Source organism: Canis aureus, chromosome 32 (genome assembly GCF_053574225.1).
Source record: "Canis aureus isolate CA01 chromosome 32, VMU_Caureus_v.1.0, whole genome shotgun sequence".
Taxonomy (NCBI): domain Eukaryota; kingdom Metazoa; phylum Chordata; class Mammalia; order Carnivora; family Canidae; genus Canis; species Canis aureus.
In genome coordinates, this window is record NC_135642.1 from 14,549,618 (window position 1) to 14,575,591 (window position 25,974).

The 25,974-nt window shown below is 36.8% G+C and overlaps 1 protein-coding gene across 6 annotated transcripts in view; it reads right to left on the minus strand.

The window, feature by feature from the left end:
- TTBK2 (tau tubulin kinase 2) overlaps positions 1–25,974 on the minus strand; it is a 176,772-nt gene that overhangs the window by 133,367 nt on the left and 17,431 nt on the right. For 2 of the 6 annotated variants that reach the window (XM_077880807.1, XM_077880808.1), the window contains exons 2-3: positions 7,599–7,734; positions 3,241–3,388 (exon numbers count right to left, since the gene is read on the minus strand). In XM_077880807.1, coding sequence (XP_077736933.1) covers positions 3,241–3,388; positions 7,599–7,667 — 217 coding nt within the window. In that variant the 5' untranslated portion in view covers positions 7,668–7,734. Of the gene's footprint in view, positions 1–3,240; positions 3,389–7,598; positions 7,735–25,974 lie in introns of those variants that run through there. The other 4 variants (XM_077880809.1, XM_077880811.1, XM_077880810.1 and 1 more) reach the window with 3 other exon arrangements.

The window sequence follows — 25,974 nt, forward strand, 5'->3', positions numbered from 1 at the left end:
GTCTCTGGCTCTCTCTCTCTCTTTGTCTCTCATGAGTAAATAAATAAAATCTTAAAAAAAAAAAAAGAAGATGGGAGAGAAGAAAAAAAGAATATAACAGATTAGGGAGGCCATTATCAATTATCCCCTTTGCTCCAAGTTTGAAAGCAAATGAACTGAAAGACAAAGGTCAGAAGACAGTATCGTCCAAATGGAGACAAGGAGGAAGTACAAATAAATGGTTATATAGAGATAAATGTTAATAAAAAGAAAACTAGGGATACTTTAAATATTAACTAAGTGTAGAAGTATTACCTAACAGGTCTACAGATAGATGGTTTAGTTGTATTTTTATTTTCAAGACTTTATGTAGATTCGAGTTAATTCACATATAGTAGAGTATTAGTTTTGAGGTAGAATTTAGTGATTCATCAGTTGCATAGAACACCCATTGCTCAGTACATCAAGTACCCTCCTAAATGGATATCACCCAATTACCCCTTAACCCACCCGCCACCCCTGCAGCAACCCTCAATTTGTTCCCTGCAGGTAAGAGTCTCATATAGTTTGTTTGCTTTAGTAGTGACTGACACATTCAAACACATTTGTAAAAACCGAGTACAATTTAGGAGTCTACCTTGATTCAAAAGAGAATTGTACGATATTTCCAGAGTAGTTCAGAGAGCTGTGAAAAGAGAACAGTCTAATGTAGCAGCATAGGAGAGGTCATTTAGAAGAAAAGATAGGGTAAAATGCTAAGGCCTTCATACTTTAGGGCTGATGACAAAAGATCATACTAGTAATGAGAGTTATGCATGAGCTGAGGAAATCTAGGGTTAGCTAGTACAGGAAAGGCTGCAAGAAAACTGAGAAGTAAGGGAATCCAGGAAAAAACACTAAGAATTTTGAAAGGGGGAACTGATTTATTAAAAAGAGCAAAACTTAGGGTTCTGGCTAAATTCATTATAAAATATCCTTTTATCTTATAAAGAAATAATCTTTATATCATCTATCAAAAATTGAATATCAATTTAAAGATTTATTTGAGAGAGAGTACGCCCATGCACATGAGAGCTTGCATGTGCAGGAGGGAAGAGGGAGAGAGACAATTCTGAGATCACAACCTGAGTGGAAACCAAGAGTGCGATGCTTAACCAACTGCACCCCCCAGGACCCCTGAACATCTTTTTTTTTTTTTCTAAAGGTTTTATTTATTTATTCATGAGAGACACACACAGAGAGGCGGAGACATTGGCAGAGGGAGAAGCAGGCTCCCCACAGGGAGCCTGATGTGGGACTCAATCCCAAGACTCCAGGATCATGCCCTGAGCCAAAGGCAGACGTTCAACCGCTGAGCCACCCAGGCGTCCCTGAACATCAGTTTAAAACCAATGATTCCTTTAAAGGGCTAGCCTCTGGTTATGTATCTTCTCCTTACACACTTAGCCGTTTTATTGGGGGTCAGTAAGAAGTCATTATGCCAAAAGGAAGGTAAGCATAATTCAGGCCATATAAAGTCAGCCCCAGATTCTAAAGCACCCTCAACCAGAGTACATTGTGATGCATTAAATATGCAGGAGGCATAAGTTAGGAAGCCAAGAGTCAAGGGCTGCCTCACTGAAATACAGACTATGGAATTAAAATAAAAACTCTTTTAAAAAACTTAAAAAGAAGAAATACAGACCAGAACATAAAAACCTATTTGTTTTTGGAAAGTGAAGAGTTCTGAGGACTAGGATGTGGTTATAAGCAGGTAGGAGAAACATTTTAGTTAACAGTATAAAAGATAAAATAGAAGGAAAAGAGAGACTTAGCTCCAAGGGTCTCCAATTCTTCCATTAAAAGGTACTAAAGTTATCTTCAAGCTTTATTCCATAGAGTCCTGGTTAAATTGTGGCCAAAATAGTCAAGAGAACCTACAGAAAGGACTACAGAGCTGTACCCTGCCTCACCTGGAAGCATCTCCTCAGGGCCAAGTAGAGAAAGTGAAGTGGCATGCTCCAGGCCACACTGATGCTAACATATCCTTTATGGGCTCATCTGAATGAAAGTCAAACAGATTTCCTAGGATCTGTGCAACCCAGGAATTGGCAGCTCCAGCTGTACTGCCTTCCTAATTCCCCATGTTTTGGGAAACCTAAGTTGGGGCTAAGAATAACTATTAAAAAGATCTATAATTTCATGAGCATCAGGCTCTCTCTCAAATAAGCCAACTGGTAGAGAAACCTGGATAATGAGAAAGCTTAGGCAAAGGACAATGACTGCCAGAATACATTACCAGAATACATAATACACATTTCATCAACTTAACACAAACTAGTTTACTAGAATTCCAAATATCAGGAATTCACAAAGAGAGCACATTCATCCTAGAGACTACACAGCTATGAATCTGAAGGTTCTAGGGCACACAGTATTTTGTGCTTTTCTACTATTTCTACCAATTATAGTTATATCTATAATTTCAGCAAGTTCCTTTGCTCTATGTTAGTATTAAATTCTTTTAGATACTAATAAATGTCCCATGACAATATCAAATCTTCTAGAACTTAACAAGATCATTTAACGTGTTAATCACCCCACTTAATTTTGATTCAGATAAAATGTTTAAATATGAGTAATATCAGATTATATCATTAAACTGAAAATAAAAGAGTAAATAGAAAATAGCAATATATTCAGGGTTTTACATCACTGGGTTAAAGTCAGAAAAAATGTTTTTTATCCTTGTGATAAAAAATAGGAACCCAATTAGTAAAACATATCTCAAAAATGACAACAGGGCTAGAAAAAGTTATTCTATGAAACTGAAGTTAATGAAATCACGTAACAAATAGTATTATTTTTAATCCATCCTGCAGTGATTTGAAGGCAGCTTCCTTAACGTGATTAAAGCATATTTACCACGACCAACATGGGTAGAAACAACTCAGAGGTATTCATGTTCAGTGGTTTAAAAAAAGGGAGACAAATTTTCACCATAAGAGACTTACAAAAACACTTTCTAAAGCAGAATATTTCAGGTAATTCACTCTCTCATCCTTAATTACCATGAAAAGGAATTCCCACAGTCCAATTAGCCTAAGCAATTAATACTTCTACTACTACTAGCTAGTGATAAAATTTCCAAGAGAAAATGCTAAGCATTGTTTATACCGAGCTTACACCTGATTACTCAGTTAATCGTTATAGAATTTAATGAGGCTCAGAAAGATAACAATAAATTATAAACTGTCTGGTACATCATGCAAAATAGCTTACCTTGTAGTTTTTTCAATACAGCCACCTCCATTTTCAGAACTTGTTTTGGTTGTTGAGCTGATTCTACCTTCAGTGCAACATTTTCCCTGGTAAGCATGTCCAAGGCATCGTAAATTTCTCCAAAGCCCCCACCCCCAATCTTCCTCAACTGCACAGGAAATAAGAACACACACATATATAATTACTAGAACATTCTAATTGGAAACCAATTCATTTCTTATATTAAGAAAACTATGTGTAATTTTACTATCCCTATTTAAGGATAAAAGATTTCAATATTGTTAATTACACATATGCCAAGAGGAAAATAAATGCCTAGAAAGAGCATCAAAATCTTTTCCCACAGTTTTGTCTACAAAAGGTAATGAAATTATTTCAGCCACAAACAATTTCAAAATTTAGTCTACACCCGGCATCAAAAATGTCACAAAAAAAGCACAGTATCTGAATGTTTCACTTCCCGCAAATGACCAAGAATGAAATACGTTATTTTAACTCTAAAAGCAATCATTTGAAGACTTTTTAAACCATAAAATCTTTTCACCAATTGAAATCTTATCTGGAACCCAGCTGAGATGTGTATGTGGGGAGGTTGGAGGTGGGAGTGGGGCAACCAGAACCCAATTGTCTCACTACCATTTACCCTCCTCTTTGAGGCATCACGCCAGCTCCACAGAAAAGACAGAAAGCTCCTGTTCTAAGCTATCCCAGAGTTTGCTATATAACTATATACTCAATAATGTGCTCAAATGCTAACCTCTAATCAAATAAAACACTTTCAACCAACACTTAATAGCCTTCCTGATAAAATGTGTCAGCTTAACTGGGGAATACCAGGATCTTTGTCTTAGTATTATAAGCAAGTTCTCAAGTGTTAGTGACAACAGAACCTAGAGCTATGAGCACCAAGGTGCTCATACTTATTGAAGTATATCTTCAAGTTAGACACAGCATGGAATTAGCCTTCTTCCATTTCCTGAAGGTCTTCTCTTTTCCATGTTATCAAACACCTAGGATATGATACGATGCAGGAAGTCATCAATGGAGGTACAGGGTCCTAAATCCTCACCACCCCAGAGGATTCATTTGAAGTTCTACTTCTTTCTACATTGGGTCTGTACTGATTACTGCCTCCAAGCTGATTTCTCTATCTTCTGAATTTCTATAGGAGTTATTTGTTTCATCATTTAATTAATCATTTTCCTAGGCTAACCACCTCAGATATCACTTGTATTATCACAATCTACTGGTTTTTTTTTTAACTTTCCACTATCAATGTCCTAGCCCCCTACAGTGAAACTAAGTTTCTTCAGAGAGCCAATCCTTTCTATTTTTTTGTTTCCACTTAGCAGGTGGCTAAGTGGTAACTACAGAATTATTGCTAAATAACTATTCAATGCTTTGTATATAAGAACCATAATCCTTTATTCCAGTTGGGTGATGGGAAGAGATACCATGAGGAACTCCAGTATTAGCTCAGGATTAAAAATAAAGCTCCAGAACTTCATTTATTTTTTTGTCGGGCCCTGATTTTTACTTATGATTCTTAACATTTGTCCATTAAACAAAATCTAGCGTAACTTTAAAAACTCGTTAACAGTACAAAAGGGATATCTAATTATGGACTGTGGTGAAATGTTTTACCTTACAAAAAAAACCTTATCAAATGACAGAACCAAAAATCTACATCAAAGTAATAATTTTGCTCCTTGGTCTATTCCTGTCATTTCATCAATAGTGGAACATTAACATTTTGTATTGAGCTTGACAAAGCACTAAGATATCATAAATGTTTAAGATGCAAAGAGCTAGAGACAGTTTAGTATATTGGGGGGGTGTGCAGATTAGGGAAAGAATAGAGGCAAGACCTGTGGCAGACTTTCTTTCCCAAAGATGATCACAACAATATCATTCATCCCTTTTGCTCTTCCTCAGTGTAACCTTACCACTCACCCGTCAAGACACAGAGTCCATTCCCCACCAGCTTAAATCTGGGTAGATCTTGCAACTGCTTTGTCCAACTTAACATGGCACAGTAATACTGCACCAGCCTTGAGAAGTCCTTTACCAGCCTTGTAGCTTCTGTTTTCTGTCTCTAAAAAGCCAGCTAACATGTAAAAAGTGTGACCATCCTGAGAAGCCACAGACCTGTAGAAAGGGTCCTAGCAAATAAGCTACAGGGATGAAGCAAGGTGGGTAAGGAAATGAAGGACCTCCAAGTCAACAAACAAGCCATTTGTGAGTGGATCCTCTAACCCACACAATCCTGCAAGTGCCACATGGTTAAGAGACAAGCCACCCAGGCAAACTTTTCTCAGATTCCTAATCCACAAAATCATAAGCAAATTAAAAATTGTTTTAAGCCTCTAAGTTTTGAGGTAATTTGTTCATAATGGTAGATAAGCAAAACACCATCTGTAACAATGAGCATGTGATTTCTTACTAAAATTTCACTATGTCTCCCAAATTTGGAGGACATGTTCCATATATATATTCGTTCTAATTATCAGGACACAGCAATTATGCCAGGCGTAGCTTCATTTGTCACCTTTTGAGATGTCTACTGAAAACAGCCAAACTTTATCACAGCACTTAATACAAAGCACTCACCAAAGCAACACTCATTCCTGACTTACATAAAAGATTACTAATTGCTGGAATTTCTCTATACTAATCCAATATGACAACATGGTTCTTTTCTTGTATTTACCAAGTAAATTTTCAAAGAACTACTGATTTGCCTACTTGGTAAAATCCTGTATCCCAGACACAACATTTGTATTCTAAAGGAAGAATCTTCTTTTTTCAATCTGTAATAGATTACAGAAACCACAAAATAACTTTGCTAAACTTTCTAATGGAATAAAACTTTGACTAATAAAAGAATGGGTAGCAATAAAATATATATTTACATCTAAGACAAACATTGGTCCTTTAAGAGCAGGAAAGACGGAAGATTCCAAATCTAGGGCAAGTCTTCAGAAGACTATTAGGATCATGTTGAAAAGACTCAAGAGACAACGTGAAGGGTGTTCCCCAGTCAAATGAAACAATCTGGGGATCAATAAGGATAATAACTACAACTGAATGAAAGACATGAAATATGTTTAAATCCATGAATTCTTAATTGTGTATGTTTTAAAATATCATTGGTCACTTTCAGAAAATGCTAGGGAGCCAATTCATTATTCTGAAAACTGGTAAATTAAGAAAAAGAATTAAGTATTTATTCTGTTTTCCTAATCAAAATGATCTCAGGGTAATCAAATAGCTGATGACAGGAAATTTTTCTTTGTAGATGTACTTCAACTAAAATGATGAAGGAATGACAGAATGTCACAATCTGCAATTAATAGACCGAGAAAATGATGATTAATAGTGCTAAAATGTTAATGGGCAACAAGACACACAATGTCTTAATGGGCAATAAGACATTATGTGCCTCCTACTGACAGTTCACGATAATGCCTTTATGAAAATAATGCCATCTCAATAAACAAACCTGAACTCAGATTTAATCAAGCCTCAATAAATAGTAATTTACATAAAATACATGAAACAAAGAAACACATTAATACCATATACAAGAATTCAGAAAAATCCAAACTATGGTAAGTAAACTGTACAGGCAAATGACCTACTTTTTTCAATTAAAAAAAACTGTAAAGAAAAAAAGAAAGATGAAAGAAATCTAGAAATTAAAAGAAACTTCTGTAATGTCAACCAACTGCAATACCCAGGCTTTATTTGGATTTGATTCAAATCATTAAAAATAATTTACAACAGGAGAAATGTGAAAGTTGAAAGGATACTTAATGATATTTAAAATCTTTTTCTTTTTTAGGTACAATAATATTATGATTACATTTTTAAAAGAATTTTTATCCTTTAGAGATATATAACTGAAGCACATACAGAAGATATGATTTGCTTCAAATATTCTGGGAGGGAGGTTAAAGAGATAAAATAAGGTGCCTATAAAATAACTATTTAAGCTGGACATGAGTATAAAAGGTTCATTAAATCAGTCTCCCTATTTTATGTATGCTTACAATTTTCCTTAATAAAAAGTTCAAAATTTTAAAACAGAGAAGCTCATTGTACTGTGTTTTTAATTTGTCTTTCCCTAAGTACAGTTTTATCTACCTTACTCAATATTAGCTATTAGAGGTTAGAAAAATTTACTACTACATAAATCAAGAATTATGGTATAAACGGAATTTAATCACAGGAAAATAAATGAAAACATGCTTTAGGCATGTAAGTAATGTATGTATTATTTTCTATGGAAATGCTAGTTTTATCAAGATTCCAAAAATTACCCCGATATGTTCTCTGTCTCTAAGATGTGTACCTACCACTTTCCATCTTTCTTTGACCAGGATTCCAACACTGAGAATATCCGGCTGCTCTCCTCCTCCACTCATTGCAATTCACTGATGTGATAAAACGGCTACACAGGCATCCAGCTCCCAAGGATGGTTTCCATTTAACCTAAAGCAAAAAACAAAACAAACAAACAAAAAAAAAAAAAACCACCAGCAGCATATCAGGGCTAAATAAGCAATACAAACATACTAGGACCAGGTAGCACTACTAATTCTATACATTAATTAGGTTGTTTTGTTGGGAAGGGGGTAAAAACCCCACAAAACTCACTTTCACTCACTTTTCTGTTTAGTACATATTAAAAATTCAAAAAGTACTTACTTTTCCATTACAGATGCCCGTGAAGTAGTTAAACATTACAAAGACACTGGGTTACAACACATATAATTTCAATCACTGTGATTGCTAGACCATAGAGCAAGCATGCTGTCAATGGCAATTGATCAAGACAGACCACTGTCCTAACTACAACATACTGCTTAAGAAAAAGACATGGTACCTAATTTATTTACAACAGCTTACAGTTTAATAGGTTGTAACTTAGAGCTTAACATCATTTAGAGCTAATAAAATTTTAATGTAACTTAATGTACATAACGCATTCAAAGTGCATAGAAAATAAACATAAGCCTTAGAAAAGGGCAGCTGATCAATTCCAATACAATATTTTAATAAAAATAAGATAGTAATATGAACAGCATATCTATAAAAAATGAAAATACAGCAGAAAAATCTGGCCTAAAGGAGATGAAAACTGTAACTTTATGTTACAGAACAAACTGAAAGAAACTTTTTAAAAAATTTTAAAAGAACATAAATTGTAATTAGAAAAGCCCTTAAAAGAGAAAGCTAGACAACAGGAAAACAAAAAAAAGGAATCTGAGCTGACTCAGAAAAGGATCAGAAATGAAAACTCAACTAGAAGAGAGAGACATGAGAGAAGACACCATACAAATAAGGGAGGAAAAAAAGAAAATAAAAATAAATTTTAAGAAATGTAAAAGTGATTAAATAAAAGGCAAAGTAAATACAAAACAGATATTATAAGAGGCCCTATGCTATGAAATAGAACAAAGACTAGCCACTATAATTCAAAATATTTTTGGAAATTTTTTAAAAGGCTAAATCTGCATATTAAAATAGTATACCACATACTTGGAAAAACAACTCAGAAGATCAACATCAACACACAGTCTCAAAAAAACAAAAACAAAAACCACACAGTCTCATAAAACTACTGGGTTTTAAGGGGAAAAAAATTTCATTGGCATCTGTGCAGATAGTCCAAATTACTTATAAGGGAAAGAAAAAAGACAGTGGCACTGACCAACAACAGACACTGGCACAAACTTTTTACACCAGCAGACAATGAAATTATATATTTAAATACCCAAGGAAATAAAATGTAAGCCAAGGATGTTCTACACAGTCAAATCGACTTTCAAGGCTAAAAAAAACAACTCTAACGCTGTTCCCAAGAAATGCCCCCAGGAATAAACTACATAACAGGTATCAGACAATCAAGAAATTATGATAGAAGATCCGGCATGAGGACGGCCTGAAAAGGCCTAAAAGCAATAATAACCCAGTAGCAATGAATACCCTTCCCTTCAGATTGTGGACTTTAAACATCATCCCCCATTAAAAGAAATTAGGGCTCCTTGGAGAAATGGCTTATTCCAGGTCTGACACAGGAAATTGTACACAAAGAACTTGGGACATCTTGTCAAATCAGAAAGCAAAATGTTAACAATACTACTATAGGCAACTCAAAAGGAAACCAGAGACAGGTAAAAGGATTCTCATTTGACAAATTTCTCATTTGAGCATACACAAGAATGGTGACTGCAGTGATTGGAAAATATCAAAAATATAAACACCCATGAGTTCATAATGACATTCAAAAAAATTCCTTTTTAGTCAACCTTTGGAGGTTGGTAAGGTAGAGCTCATTATTTTGAACACTGATAAAGAAACAAAGAATCATGGATTTATCACACCTTTCTGGTAGGAACAGTATTCTGGGGAAATCAAGGAGATGATTTTTTTCCTCAGAGAATAATCATAGCTATTAAATGTTAGAAGAATTGATAGAATTAGAAAATCACTATTTGAGGCACCTGGGTGGCTCAGTGGTTGAGCATCTGCCTTCAGCTCAGGGTGTGATCCTGGAGACCCAGGATCGAGTCCTGCATCAGGGTCCCCACAAGAAGCCTGCTTCTCCCTCTGCCTATGTCTCTGCCTCTCTCTGTGTGTCACTCATGAATAAACAAATAAAATCTTTAAAAAAAAAAAAAAGGAAGGAACGAAGGAACGAAGAAACAAAGGAAAATCACTATTTCCCAGGGCGCCTAGGTGGCTCAGCTGGTTAAGTGACCAAGTCTTGATTTCAGTTCAGGTCATGATCTCAAGGTCGTGTGTGAGATCTGGCCCCAAGATGGTCTCCATGCAGGGCATGCAGCCTGCTTGAGATTCTCTCTCTCCCTCTGTTCCACCCTATCTGCCCCTTTAAAAAAGGAAAGAAAAGAAAAGAAAGAAAAGAAAGAAAAGAAAGAAAAGAAAGAAAAGAAAGAAAGAAAGAAAGAAAGAGAGAAAAGAAGTCTTGCCTGTGAAGCAGAGATTATAACTGGGTAGCTTGAAGAGGACACACTATTTTACTGAGTGAAAAATACTCTCTTTGAACAGAGAATTGCTATTTGAAATGCTGCTTTGAATATTATTAGGCACATACATACAAGGTGGTATATACATACAATGGAATATTATTTAGCCTTTAAAAAGGAAATCCTGACATGCTACAACATGAATGACCTTGAGAACATTATGCTGAGTGAAATAAGCTGTTCACTAAAGGGCAAATACTCCATGAGTCTACTTATATGAAGTATTTAGAGTACTCAAGATGATGGAAACAAAAAGGAGAATGGCAGTTACTAGGGGCAAGAAAGGAGGGAAAAGCAGGGAGCTGATGTTCAATGGGAACAGAATTTCAGTTTTGCAAGATGAAAGAGTTCTGGATATCTCTTTTACAACAATGTGAATATACTTAACACTAGTGATCTGTACACTTAAAAATGATTAAGATGGCAAACATTATATTATGTGTTCTTCACCACAGGAAAGAAGGAAGGAGAAAAAAGGGAAGGGAAAGGGGGGAAGGGGGGGAAAGGGGGGAAAGGAGGGAAAGGGGGGAAAAGGGGGAAAGGAGGGAAAGGGGGGAAAGGGGGGAAAGGGGGAAGGGAAGGGAAGGGAAGGGAAGGGAAGGGAAGGGAAGGGAAGGGAAGGGAAGGGAAGTATGGGTCCATGGTGGGGAAACTAACATTCAGCATGATAATATACATCTAAACTCTAAAACAGCAATTACACTCCAAGGAATCTATACCCAACACATCATGACGAAAAATGTGTAATGGCTTTTTCACAAGGTTTTTCACTAAAACACTACTTACAATCACAAGACTAGGAAAAAAAAAAAAACTAACAGTCCATTAATAGATTAGGTGAATATAAAATGGCCCATCTATGTAATGGAGTACTAGTTCAGGAATAAGAGATACTGTTACAGTGATTTTCAGATACACTTTTTTTTTTAATAATTAGAATTTATTTATTTATTAAGATTTTATCTATTTATTCATGAAAGACACAGAGAGAGAGGCAGAGAGGGAGGCAGAGAGGCTCCCCTCAGGAAGCCTGATGTGAGACCAGGACCCCAGAATCACAACCTGAGCTGAAGGGGACACCCCACCACTGAGCCACCCAGGCATCCCTTCAGGGTATACTGTTAAGTGAAAAAGAGCAAGATGTATTAAAGTGTTTACAACATGCTAACTTTTGTGTAAAAGAAAGGTCAATGTTAAATTAACTTATTTCCTTTTATTTAAAAAAAAAAAAAAAAAAGAAAAGCCAAAACTTGATGAAAATTATTCTCTATAGTAGAGATCAGTGTGTTTTGTTGGTAAAGGGCCAGATAGTAAATATTTCAGGTTTTTCAAGCCAAATAATCTTTGTCATAGCTATTCAACTCTGCCGTTACAACACAAAAGAAGCTATAGATGATATGTAAACAAATGAGTATGGTGGTGACAAAATATTATTTACAAAAAGAGCTAGGTAGCCAAATCTGGCCTGCAAACTGTTGTTTGCCAACTTTTTCTCAAAAGAAAGGAGAAAATAGGACAGAAGGGATAAGACTTCTGTGAATCTGTTTTGTAATATAGTTTTGCTTTTTAACAAAATCACCGGGGCACCTGGGTGGCTCAGTCTGTTAAATGCCTAACTAACTCTTATTTTGTCTCAGATTATAATCTCAGGGCCGTGAGATGAAGCCCCACATTGGGCTCTGTGCTGAGCATGGAGCCTGCTTTAAGATTCTCTCTAACCTTTTCCTTCTGCCCCTCAGGTTCTCTCTAACCTTTTCCTTCTGCCCCTCTCCCTGCCACCATCACCCTCCCTTGACACCATACTCGTGCATACACTCTCTCTTTAAAATAAATAAATAAATAATAAATAAATAAATCTTTTAAAAACAAATAAAGATAAAATCATTGTTTTACATGGAAAAAATAATTCTTATATTCTCAATTCAAAAAAAGACCATTCCAACAGTAATCATCAGAGCCGGCTTTAAACTCATCCCAGTCTATCAGTAATAGCTACAAATGAGTGACCACACTTCAGAAAGTCAACCCATCAGTAGTAACAGTGACACTCCATAATCACATCTGCATAACAAAGTTCAATCACTTCCTAAACACTCTCACTTTACCAACCCCTGAACTTGAAGCCACAGCTCTCCCTTGCACAGAGAGAAATAAATTTAGCATTCAGTTCAGATAGTGAGTGAAGGCCTCTTCCTTCAAGACAATTAAAAGACAAAATTAAATCTAAAAAGGAAAAAAAGTGCCAAATACCAAAAATGGGGTGGAGGGCAACCACTAAATATTTAAAACAAACTGAAATCAGTAACCCACTGCATACCAAGTTTGTGGCATAATTACTCAGAAAATAATACAAGTGGCTTTGAAATACAGTATTTTAATTGTACATTCCTAGTGGGACATATCTAAAGGAATAAAAGAACCACAAAGAAATGTTAAAACTGCAATTTAGTAGTGGTGCACCAGGGTGACTCAGTCAGTTAAGTGACTGTCTCTTGGTTTCAACGCAGGTCATGATTTTATTGGTTGTGAGATTGAGCTGCACATCAGACTCCACATTCAGCTCCGAGTCTGCTTAAGATTTTCTCCCTCTGTCCCTTCCCCCCTCATGCATGCACAAAAGTGCGCTCGCTCTCTCTCTCTCTCTCGCTCTCTCTCGCAAATCTTTTTTTTAAAAAACTGCATTTAGTAGTTACACTGTTAGAAGTAATATCAATTGTTATTTTTAAACTATTATAGGTATACTACAGGACACAGCAAATAAGTGATTACATTAAGCCACCAGGTATCAACATTTTCAGCATCAAGAAATATAAATATAAAAGTCAAAGATGTAAAATTTCTGAAATCTTACAATGAAGAAAATATGAGAAAAAAAAGTCATGACCTTTATTTAAATGTGTACTTCACAACTAACCATTGGGAAGTCCTAGAAGCAATGCAGGGCTTAGCACTAGCATTAAGCATCCCTCAATATCCAGGTTGAGGTTACCAAATACCATTTCCCTCAAAAAAAGGGGGGGGAGGGGTAGTGAAAGCTCCTTGGACAAATGACTAGATCTAAAACTAGGGCAGGATATATATAAAAGATATACCTAGAAGCTGGTATGAAAAGTTGGGTTGACTTAGAACTTAATAATAGATGGATGAGACTAGTAAAACTTAGACTCACTGCTCAATATTATCATCTCTAAAAGAGCTGACATTAAACAGCATACCACCTACTTTGAAAACTGAATCAAGGTTCAGACCTACTCCCCAGGTCTCAAACTGGCTACTCAGTGGTACACATTTGGGACAGATATGAATATAATTTCAAAGGTTTTGAAAACTGAACTAATATTAAAACCAAAATACATGGAAGGTAGTCAGAACTTGCAACCTGAAGATAACTGCATAGCTAAAAATTTAAAATATCAACATTCTTCACAGAATTTTTTAAAAACTTAAGTATCATAAGTTTTTAAATGTTGAGGATTCAAGCCAAAATTATCAAACATAAAAAGAACCAGGAAAATCCCAAATTACATGTGAAAGGAAAATCAACAGATGCAAATAATAAGATGACACAGATTTAGGACCCATCAGACACTTTAAAATAGTTATAATAAAATGCTCCAAGAAGTGAAGGTGAACATCCTAGAAATGAATAGAAAGATACATGAAGTCTCAGTAAAGAAAGAGAAGACATGAACAAATGGAAATTTTAGAAGTAAAAACACAGTAAGAAAAATTCTAAACGTTACTGGATGGAGTCAATAGAAGAATGGATGTGTCAGAGGAAAGCATCAGTAAACGTGAAAACAGAAAATATTTTTATAAATGAACACAGACCCCAAGGATGAGTGAGACAATGCACATGAAACAAACACCATAAGAGACCAACCATGTCATATCTTGGGTCAAAAAAAAACCTTAACAAATTTTAACGAAATCATAGATAGTATGCTCTCTGCTCATTAAGGTATTAAGTTAAATATCAGTGGCAGCAAGGTAACAGGAAACTCTACGAACACTTGGAAATATAAGAATATCAGGGCCAGTTCCTGCTTTTACAAAGAAGATAATAAAATAAAGGAAATCTTTCAACTTCAAATTTGTGGGCCCTATTTCTGGGCTCTCAGGGAAGCTATACTTAAACCATTATTAGAGTCAGCAAAACTTCAAACTTGGGTTCAGTTTCTTTCCTGAATGCACAATGCATATGTGCTTTATTTATAAATAATCTGAAAGGGAGCAGTTCAAATATAAAGATAAGAGTAAAACTCCCTGGTCCCATTAGACTGAAGTCATATAGCCCTGCTCATACTAAAAGCTTAAGATAAGGTCTATAATTTCCTGATATGTCTTTTGTCTAATAATTTACAACTCTTTATAGATATTTTAAAAGTATACAAACCTACACAAAATTTTTCTTCTTCAGAGCATTCTTTTCTTTTTAAAAAAAAAAAGATTTATTTTATTTATTCATGAGAGACATACACAGAGAGAGAGAGGCAGACACACAAGCAGAGGGAGAAGCAGGCTCCACGCAGGGAACCTGACGTGGGACTCGATCCCAGGTCTCCAGGATCACACTCCAGGCTGCAGGCAGCGCCAAACCGCTGCACCATCAGGGCTGCCCAGAGCATTCTTTTCTTTGGGAATACGGTGTATCCTAGGCAGCCATCCTAACTTAAGCTTCAATGAAACTCTTTTTTAGAGATTCTAAAAGATGTGTTTATTTTGCATTGACATTTTCTTGGAACAAAGTCATGCCCATTCATTTATGCGTTGTCTATAGCTGCTTTCATACTACTAGGGCTGAATTAAGTGATTGCAACATAGTATGGTACTCAGACCTATCATATTTACTATTTGAACCTTCAAGAAAAAGTATAGCAATGCCTGTATTAAGTAACCCGAAGATTAAAGAGAAAGCCTCTAGAAATATTAAAATATTTTTAAAACTAACTGTTTTAAAGGTTTATTTATTTGAGAATAAGAAAGAGAGGGAGCACAAGCAGGGGGAGAGGTAGAGGAAGAGGGAAAAGCAGACTCAGGTCTCAATCCCAGGCCCGTGGGATCACCTGAGCCGGAGGCAGATACTTAACTGAGTCACCGAGGCACCCCTCATTATGAATGTTTTTAATGCTATAATCTTCCCTCTGATCACTGCCTTAGCTGCATCCTGCACATTTCTATATGTTGTATTTTAATTTTTGTTCAATTGAAAATATTTTGTAGTCCCTGGGTGGCTCAGTTGCTCAAGCCTCTATCTTCAGCTCAGGTCATAATCCCAGAGTCCTGGGATCCAGTCCCACAGTGGGCTCCCTGCTCAATGGGGAGTCTGCTTCTCCCTCTCACACTTCCCCTGCTTGTGCTCTCTGTCAAATAAATGAATAAAATATTTCTTAAACATTTTAAAAATAAAAAGCCAAAGACGATACAAGAAAATAACAAAGCAATCTTTCTCATGAACACAGATACAAAAATTCTCAACAAGGGCAGCCGGGGTGCCTCACCAGTTTAGCACCGCCTTCAGCCTAGGGCGTGGTCCTAGGGACGTGGGATCGAGTCTCACATTGGGCTACCTGCATGGAGCCTGCTTCTCCCTCTGCCTGTGTCTCTGCCTCTCTCTCTCCCTCTCTCTCTGTGTCTCTCATGAATAAATAAATAAAATCTTTTAAAAAATTCTCAACAAAATATTAGCAAATTAAATCCAGCAATATATAAAAAGAAGACACTCTAACCCCATGTAATTTTATCTTAATTTTTTAAATATTTTTTATTTATTTATTCATGAGAGACACAGAGAGAGAGGCAGAGACAGGCAGAGAGAGAAGCAGGGAGCCTGAAGCATCAAGCCAACTTGATCCCAGGACTCCAGGATCACACCTTGAGCTGAAGGCAGATGCTCAACCACTGAGCCACTCAGGCGTCCCTAACCCCATGTGATTTATCCTAAGGGTGAAAAACTGGTTCAGTATCAAAAATCAATTCATATATCCATCAGAGTAATAGTCTAAAAAAGAATCCACCATTTGATGCAAAAGAAGCATCTGACAAAACTGAAGAGTCACTCATGATAAAAACTCTCAGTAAACTAGGAATAGAAGGGAATTTTCCTTTTTTTTAAAGATGTATTTATTTGGGCATCCCAGTAGCACAGCAGTTTAGTGCCGCCTGCAGCCCAGGATGTGATCCTGGAGACCCCAGATGGAGTCCCACGTCGGGCTCCCTGCATGGAGCCTGCTTCTCCCTCTGCCTGTGTCTCTGCCTCTCTCCCTGTGTCTCTCATGAAGAAATAAATAAAATCTTTTTTTAAAAAAGTTCTATTTATTTATTTTAGAGGGAGAAAGACTGTGTGCTTGGGGAAAGGGGGGGTACCAGAGGGGGAGAGAGAGAAATCTCAAGCAGACTCCTCACTGGGCAAGGAGCCAACTCAGGGCTTAATCTCACAACCCTGAGATCATGACCTGAGCCAAAATGAAAAGTGTAATGCTCAGCCAACTGAACCACCCAGGCACCCTTGGAAGGGAATTTTCTTAATCTGATAAAGGGCATCTTTAACAAAATTCCAGGTGAAATCTGAGCAAAAAGCCCTATACAGGCCAGCTGATTGTAAATTTATGTTGACAGGCAAAGGAACTAAAATACCCCAAACATTTTTGAATAGTAATAAAGTTGGAGGAATCAGACTGTATGATTTTAGGACTTAACTATATAAGGTTACAGTAATCAAGCCAGTGTGTTCCTGGCAAGGAATAGACATATAAAGGGAGAAATTAATTATAAGAGAGAGTCCAGAAATAGACCCACATAAATATGACCAATTTTTTTTTTTTTTTTTTTTTTTTTTTTTTTTGAGAGAAAGAGCATGAGTGTGGGGAGGAGCAGAGGGAAAGGGAGAGAGAGAAGCCAAATCAGACTCCTGGCTGAATGCTGAACCTGAGGCAGGGCTCGATCTCTGCCCCTGAGATCATGACCTGAGCTGAAACTAAGAGTCAGACACTTACCTGACTATGCCAACCTGGCCAATTAAATTTTTAACTTTTTAACCATTTAGATATAATTCATATACCATAGGGGCACCTGGGTGGCTCACGTCATGATCCCAGGGTCGTGGGATCGAGTCCTGAATCAGGCTCCTTGAGGGGAGCCTGCTTCCCCTTCTGCCTATGTCTCTGCCTCTTTGTGTCCCTCATGAATTAATACAATCTTAAAAAAAAAAAATTCACATACCATAAAATCCATCCTTTTAAAATACACAATTCAATGGTCTGTAGAATATTCATTCATAAGGTTGTGTAATTATCACCACTAATTCCAGAACGTTTTCACTAGCCCCCCAAAAAACTCTATACTCAGTAGCTGTCATTCTCTATTACCTCCCTTTCTCAGCTCCTAGCAACCACTAATCTATTTACTGTGTCTATGGATTTGCCTCTTCCAGGCCAATTGATATTTGACAATGACACAAAAACCATTCAACATAGAAAAGAAAGAATTTCTAACAAATAGTATTGGAACAATTGTATATCCATATGTAAAACACTTAACCTCAACCTAAGCCTTATACCTTATACAAAACTTATTTCAGAATGTATCACAGATCTAAATGTAAAATATAAAACTTTTAGAAATAAACTTGTGAGCAAATCTTTGTGCAGAGTTTAGGACATGATACTAAATAAAGCACAATTCATAGAAGAAAAAAATGATAAACTGAACTTCACCAAAATTAAAAACTTTATTCTGTGAAAAACACTATTAAAAAAACGGGTGGGGGGATCCCTGGGTGGCTCAGCGGTTTAGCACCTGCCTTTGGCCCAGGGCATGATCCTGGAGTCCTAGGATCAAGTCCCACATCGGGCTCCCTGCATGGAGCCTGCTTCTCCCTCTGCCTGTGTCTCTACCTCCCTCTCTCTCTCTGTGTGTCTCTCATAAATAAATAAATAAAATCTTTAAAAAAAAAAAAAAGAAAAAGAAAACAAGGAGTGCCTACATGGCTTGGGTGGTTAAGTGTCTGCCTTCGGCTCAGGTCATGATCTTAGGGTCCTGGGATCAAGCCCCACATGGAGCTCTCTACTCAGTGGGAAGCCTGCTTCTCCTTCTTCTCACTCTCCCTCTGTGCTTGCTCTCTCTCTTTCAAATAAATAAATAAAATCCTAAAAAAAAAAACAAAAAGAAAAACTCCTAACATCAAGAAAGAGAGACAGACAGAGGAAGGGAAGGGAAGGGAAGGGAAGGGAAGGGAAGGGAAGGGAAGGGAAGGGAAGGGAAAACTACAGACTGGTAGAAATGTTTGCAAATCACAACCAAGAAGTTGTGATCACAAAAGGTGTTGAAGCTATTATGAATACGATTATAAACTATTATGCTTATAATCATGGTGAGGGTTACATGAATCTATACACGTACTAGAACTCACAGAACTGCAGAACCCAAAAGTCATTTATCAGGGATCCCTGGGTGGCTCACCAGTTTAGCGCCTGACTTCGGTCCAGGGCATGATCCTGGAGTCCTGGGACCGAGTCTCGCATCAGGCTCCCTGCATGGAACCTGCTTCTCCTTCTGCCTGTGTCTCTGCCTCTCTCTTTCTGTGTCTCTCATGAACAAATAAATAAAATCTTAAAAATACAAAAGTCATTTATCATATATTATTTTTAAATTAAAAAATTTCTAATATAGAAAAATAAAATCCCAATATAAAAAGGGTAGTAAAATATTCCTCTCTTTCTCAACTGTGTTTTTACATGAGGCCATATTTTCTTCATATGCTCAACCAAATCAACATATTGCAAGAGAATGAACACATAAGTATGAAAATTCAGCTGCCTTTATCATGCCAGACATTAAAGAGACTTGAAACGTAAAACAATGTCACTCGTTTCACCAACTGCTCTTCTGTTTTGAAAAATACTTAACATGTCATAGTTTTATTATTTTAAAATAAATAAATTTAAAATGTTCTAATCTCAATACAGTAAGTACCATTATATACAAATCCATGCTGGAAAAAAAAAATCAAAAAAACTCTTTAGGGTCCTCAATGAATTTTAAGGACAGTAAGAGGTCCTGAGACCAAAGAGTTTGAGATTAGCCAAATTATGCTACAGAGATCTGTATTTTTCCTATTAATGATCTTGATTTATGGTATACAAAGTTATTTGAATGAGTAAACATGTTTTAGAGTTACATTTTTATTTGTTTTAAAATGTTTTCTAATATACCATTTTACAGTTCTAATTTGTTTTCATCATGATAAGTGTACTCTTTAATCCCCATTACCTATTCTCCCCACCCACCTTCCCTCTGATAACTATCAGTTTGTCCACTATGGTGAAGAGCCTGTTTCTTGGTTTGTCTTTCTTCCCTTTGTTCATTTGTTTTGTTTTTTTTTTTTTAATTTTTTTTTTAATTTTTATTTATTTATGATAGTCAGAGAGAGAGAGAGGCAGAGACACAGGCAGAGGGAGAAGCAGGCTCCATGCACCGGGAGCCCGATGTGGGATTCGATCCCGGGTCTCCAGGATCGCGCCCTGGGCCAAAGGCAGGCGCCAAACCGCTGCGCCACCCAGGGATCCCTGTTTTGTTTTTTAAATTCTACACAGGAGTTGTACTATATGGTATTTGTCCTTCTCTGACTTATTTCACTTAGTATAATACTCTCTAGCTCCATTCCTTTTGTTGCAAATGGCAAGATTTTATTCTTTTTTATGTCAGTGTGTGTGTGTGGGGGGGGTATATAAAAATTTTTTTTTTTTTTTTTTTTATTTATGATAGTCACACACACAGAGAGAGAGGCAGAGACATAGGCAGAGGGAGAAGCAGGCTCCATGCACCGGGAGCCCGACATGGGATTCGATCCCGGGTCTCCAGGATCACGCCCTGGGCCAAAGGCAGGCGTTAAACCACTGCGCCACCCAGGGATCCCAGGGGGTATATAAATAGATATTCTTTATCCACTCATCTATTAATGGATACTTAGACTGTTTGCAGAGTTTGGCTATTGTAAATAATGCTGCAATAACTGTTCAGGAGCATATACCCCTTTGAATTAGTGTTTTTGTATTTGAGGGGTAAACACCCAGTTGTGTAATTACTGGATCACAGTACTATTTTTAATTGTTTGAAGAACCTCTGTACTGTATCCACAGTGGCTGCACCAGTTTGCATTCCTACCAACGGTGCAAGAAGGTTCCTTTTTCTCCATATCTTGCCAACACTTTTTTCTTATGTTTTTGTTTTAACCATTCTGACAGGTGTGAGATGATATCTCATTGATTTGCATTTGGCTGATGATAAGAGATGTTGAGCAACTCTGATGTGTTGGCCATCTGTATGTTTTTTTGGAGAAATGTCTACTCAAGTCTTCTGCCCATTTTTTAATTGGGTTATTTGGTTTTTGAGTATTGAGTTTTATCAGTTCTTTATATATTTTGGATACTAAACCCTTTATCAGACATGTCATTTGCAAATACTTTCTCCTATTCTGTAGGTTGCCCTTTAGTTTTATTGACCGTTTCCTCTGCTGTACAGATTTTTGTTTTGATGTAGTCCTAATAGTTGGTTTTTGCTTTTATTTCTCTTGCCAGAATGAGTAAACATTTATTTTTAATTCTATAATCTGAACTTTTACCAATCATTCTTTCAATAAACATTTGATGAGTACCCTGCCAAAAACTGTGGGAATACTAAATGAGTAAGTCACAGCCCCTAGCCTGTAGAACATGAGTGACTCTAGAACAGACTTCTCAAAGATGACTGAAAAGAGCTATTGAAAGAATACCTACATGAACCTGAATACATTAAGAGGAGACCTGCACAATGGGTGGAAAGTTTGGGACTGAATTAGTGATTAGGAAACTAACTATCCAAACACACAAACAAACAAAAACAATTATTAGGTCCAGAAAAAAAAAAAAATGGTGTAGGAAAGAAAAGGTACTCACCACCATTATCTCTATCTATATAGATAGTAAATTTCACCTACATGTCAAAGCATTTACAGTGTCAAAATAACTTAAAGTCTGAATATTGCCATAACCAAAATTAAGATACAACATAACTGGAAAAATAACACCTAACTATAGTAGGGATGAGGTAAGTAGTGAAAAACTAAATCCCCATCTACCATAGTGGAAAGCCAATAGATTATGACTTAAAACTCAAAAATTAATCGGCAACAATACAGCATATTAGTTGGAGATATGGAGCTTAAATACTGGAAGAATCAGGAAAAAGTGTTCAAATGAGTACTCCTCCAGAGTTGGAAACAGAGCAGAGTGGGGAGGAAAGAAAACTATTCTTTTCTATAATGAAATATAGAGAATCATTCAACTTTATATGCATACTTAAATTGATTAAAAATAAAAAAAATTTAAGGGGAGCCTGAGTGGCTCAGTCAGTTAAGCATCTGACTCTTTTTTTTTTTTTTTAAAGATTTTATTTATTTTTTCATGAGAGAGGGAGAGAGAGAGGGGGGCAGAGACACAGGCAGAGGGAGAAGTAGGCTCCATGCAGGGAGCCTGACTTAATCCTGGGACTCCAGGATCACTCCCTGGGCCAAAGGCAGGTGCTAAACTGCTGAGCCACCCAGGGATCCCCTAAGCATCCGACTCTTGATTTTGGCTCAGGTCATAATCTCAGGGTCATCTGATAGAGTCTCATGTCAGGCTCGGTGCAGGTCACAGAACCTGATTAAGATTCTCTCTCCCTCTCTTTTCCCACGCTTGCTTGCTCTCTCTCTCTCTCTCTCTCTCTCTCAAAAAATAAAAAGTAAAAAATAAATTTAAAAAGCAACTTGTAAAAAAAATTTAAAAAAATAATAAAATAAATAAATAAATAAAAAGCAACTTGTAAGACACTTTTTTAAAGATTTTATTCATTTATTTGAGAGAGAGTAAGAGAGAGAACACAAGCAGGAAGCCTAATGCAGGACTTGATCCCAAGACCCTACGATCATGACCTGAACCGAAGGCACACACTTAACCAACTGAGCCACCTGGGTGCCCAGCAACTTGTAAGACATTTAAACATGAAAAAGTAGGGATGCCTGGGTGGCTCAGCAGTTGAGCCTCTGCCTTTAGCCCAGGGTGTGATCCTGGAGACCCAGGATCGAGTCCCACATCGGGCTCCTTGCATGGAGCCTGCTACTCCCTCTGCCTGTGTCTCTGCCTCTCTCTTTCTCTGTCTCTCATATAAATAAATACTTTGAAAAAAAAAAGAAAAAGTATTCTTTATGTTTTAAGTGAAAGAGTTATAAAACAGCATATATGTATATTCTGTTTGTATTTTTAAAAGTGTACACATTGGGGCACCTGGTGGCTCAGTCAGTTAAGCATCTGGCTCTTGGTTTCAGCTCAGATCATGACCTCAGGGTCCTGAAATCAAGCCCCGTGTCCGGCTCCATTCTCAGCACAGAGCACGCTTATCCCTCTCCCACTGTTCCCTTCCCCTTGTTTGCTCTCTCTCTCCCTCTCAAATAAAGTCTTTAGGGGATCCCTGGGTGGCTCAGTGGTTTAATGCCTGCCTTTGGCTCAGGGCGTGATCCCGGAGCCCCAAGATCGAGTCCCACATCGGGCTCCCGGCATGGAGCCTGCTTCTCCTTCCGCCTGTGTCTCTACCCCTCTCTCTTTCTATGTCTATCATGAATAAATAAATAAAATATTTAAAAAAAGATCAAATAAAGTCTTAAAAAAAAGTGTGCATATTAATTATGTATAGAAAAAACTTGAGCAATGTTCTCCAAATATTAACATATTAACAATTATATTTCTATATATTAGAATGATTTTCTTAGAGAGGATTCCTCTTCTGTACATTTACTACAGCAAATATGCATTTTACAATAAGAAGAAAAACATTATTTTTAAAAGTTAATTATGTTTAGCCCTTACATACATGGTCAAACGATCTTCAACAAGGGTGCCAAAACCATTCCATGGGAAAAGGACAATCTTTTTAACAAATATTGTAGGGAAACAAGATATTCACATGCAAAAGAATGAACCTGGACACTTACTTTTTATCATGTACAAAAATTTACTGAAAATGGATCAAAGACCTAAATGTAAAAACTAAACTACAAAATCCTTGGAAGACTACATAGGTGGAAAGCTTCACGATATTGGATTTGGCAATGATTTCTTCGATATAACACCAAAACAAAACAACAACAACAAAAAAACCCCAGCTAAATTAGACTTCATAAAAATTTAAAAACTTTTATGCATCAAAGGACACTATCAACAGAATGAAAAGGACACGGAAAAGGAGAAAATATCTGCAAATTATATCTGATAAGGGGTTATTATACAAAGTATATCAAGAACTACAACTCAACAACAACATAACATGATTTTAAAATGGGCAAACAAAAATAAATAAATAAATAATAAAAATGGGCAAACAAGGGCACCTGGGTGACTCAGTCGGTTATACATCTGACTCTTGATCTTACCTCAAGTCTTGATCTCAGTGTGTTGGGCTCCATGCTGAGCATGGAACTTAAGGGGGGAAAAAAAGTAAATGGGAACAATTTGAATAGCCATTTTTCCAAGAAAAATATGCAAAGAGTCAATAAGCACATGAAAAGGTGCTCAAACACATTAATTATTAGGGAAATGCAAAGCAAACCACTAACCACTTTATACCCATTAGAACGACAATTTTAAACACACAATAACTGCTGGCAAAGATGAGAAACTGGAACACTTGTGCACTGCTGATGTTAACGTAAAATGGTATAACCACTACGAAAAACAGTATTGGAGGTTCCCCCGAAACTAAACAATTAAAATATGATCAAGTAATTCCACTTCTGAGTATATACCCCCAAAGAATTCAAAGTAAGGAGTCAAGAAGATATTTGTACACCAATGTTTATAAGCCACATTATTCACAACACCTAGAGGTGGAAGCACCCAAGTGACAGATGAATGGATAAACAAAATGTAGTACATACATACAACAAAATGTTATTCGATCTTAAGAAGGAAGGAAATGCTCAAACGTACCACAACATGAATGAACCTTGAAGACATTATGCTAAGTGTGGGTACGTCTGGGTGGCTTAGTGGTTGAGCGTCTGCCTTCAGCCCAGGGTGTGATCCTGGTCCTGAGATTCAGTCCCACATCGGGTTCCCTTGCATGGAGCCTGCTTCTCTCTCTCCTTGTGTCTCTTCCTCTCTCTCTGTGTCCCTCATGAATAAATAAATAAAATCTTAAAAAAACATAAGCTAAGTGCAATAAGCCAGTCACAAAAGGTCAACTATATGATTCCATTTATAATAGGCACCTAGAGTAGGCAGATTCATAGAGACAGAAAAGTAGAAAAGTAGTTTCTGTCTGGCAGTTGCCAGGTGTTGCAAGGACAGGATAACAGAGATTTATTGTTCACTGGGTATGGAATTTTATTTTGGGAAGGTGAAAAAGTTCAGACGGCAATGCATGCACAACAATGCTAATGTACTTAATGTCACTGACTTGTCTATTTAAAAATGGTTAAAATGCTAAATCTTGTATGTACATCACCACAATAGAAAAAAATTTTAAATGATGACTAGGTACCCTTCAGATATAACTACAAAAGCCAAACACTTTTCACTGTTTCACTCTAAATTGCCAGGAACAAAGTGGTATCCTATGTGGAATCCTTCACAGAACACTGAAAAAAATCTAAGAATACACTGTTCCAATTACGAATTGAACCCTAGGGAAAAAGCCCAGAATCCTAAAGCTACCAAGGGATACTACACCACTTCTAAAATGGCTCCCAATGACCCCCTCATCTCATGCTTTTGATTGCCCCCCACAGTTGAATGTAGGTGAATCTAGGTGTAGGTGACCTCACTTTAATTAAAAGAATACAGCAAAAATAATAGGAGGTCACTTCCCAGATACATTATAAAGGACTGTGACGTCTACCTTGCTCACATTCTCTCTCCTTGGCTCTTCCCTCTTCCCACTTGCTTACTCTGATGAAACAAGCTGCCATGTTGCCCCCAGGAAAGGCCCACATGGCAAAGAACTGAGGGCAGCCCCTGCTGGCAGAATTATATGATTCCAATTAATATAGGTACCGACAGCTAACAGAGAATTGAGGTCTTTGGTCCAACCACTCACAAGGAAGTGAATCATGCCAGCCCATCAGAGTATGCTTAGAAAGAGATCCTTCCCCGGGTGAGCCATACGACAACTATTAGCCTACCTTCACTGCAGCCTGTGATTGATCCTAAAACAGAGTACCCAGCTGAGTCACAAATCAAAGTCTTGACCTACAGACACTGTGAGATAATAATTGTTGTTGTTCTAAAACACTAAATTTTGGGTAATTTGTTACATAGCAATACATAACTAATACACCAGACTTCAATGGGCAATAGTTTCTCAAAGTTGTACATGAACCACAGGTTCTTTTTTATTTCACATCACTGATTATATCGTTTAAAAAAAAAAAAATCAACGTAATTTGGCTGTTCAAATCAATGAACATGCTGTATCAATGCTGTCAAATAATTGGAATTCATTTTTTCAGTAACACTAATAAAAAGAATTGATCTTAATGCAAGAAAACTAGATATTGCAAGAAAAAAATTAAATTCCTCCTTGATAATATCCTTAACTACATAAAATAGGGAGAAAATATCATAATAATGAGTTAAGATAATGATGCTAAATGTGGAGGGATTGCCAAAAT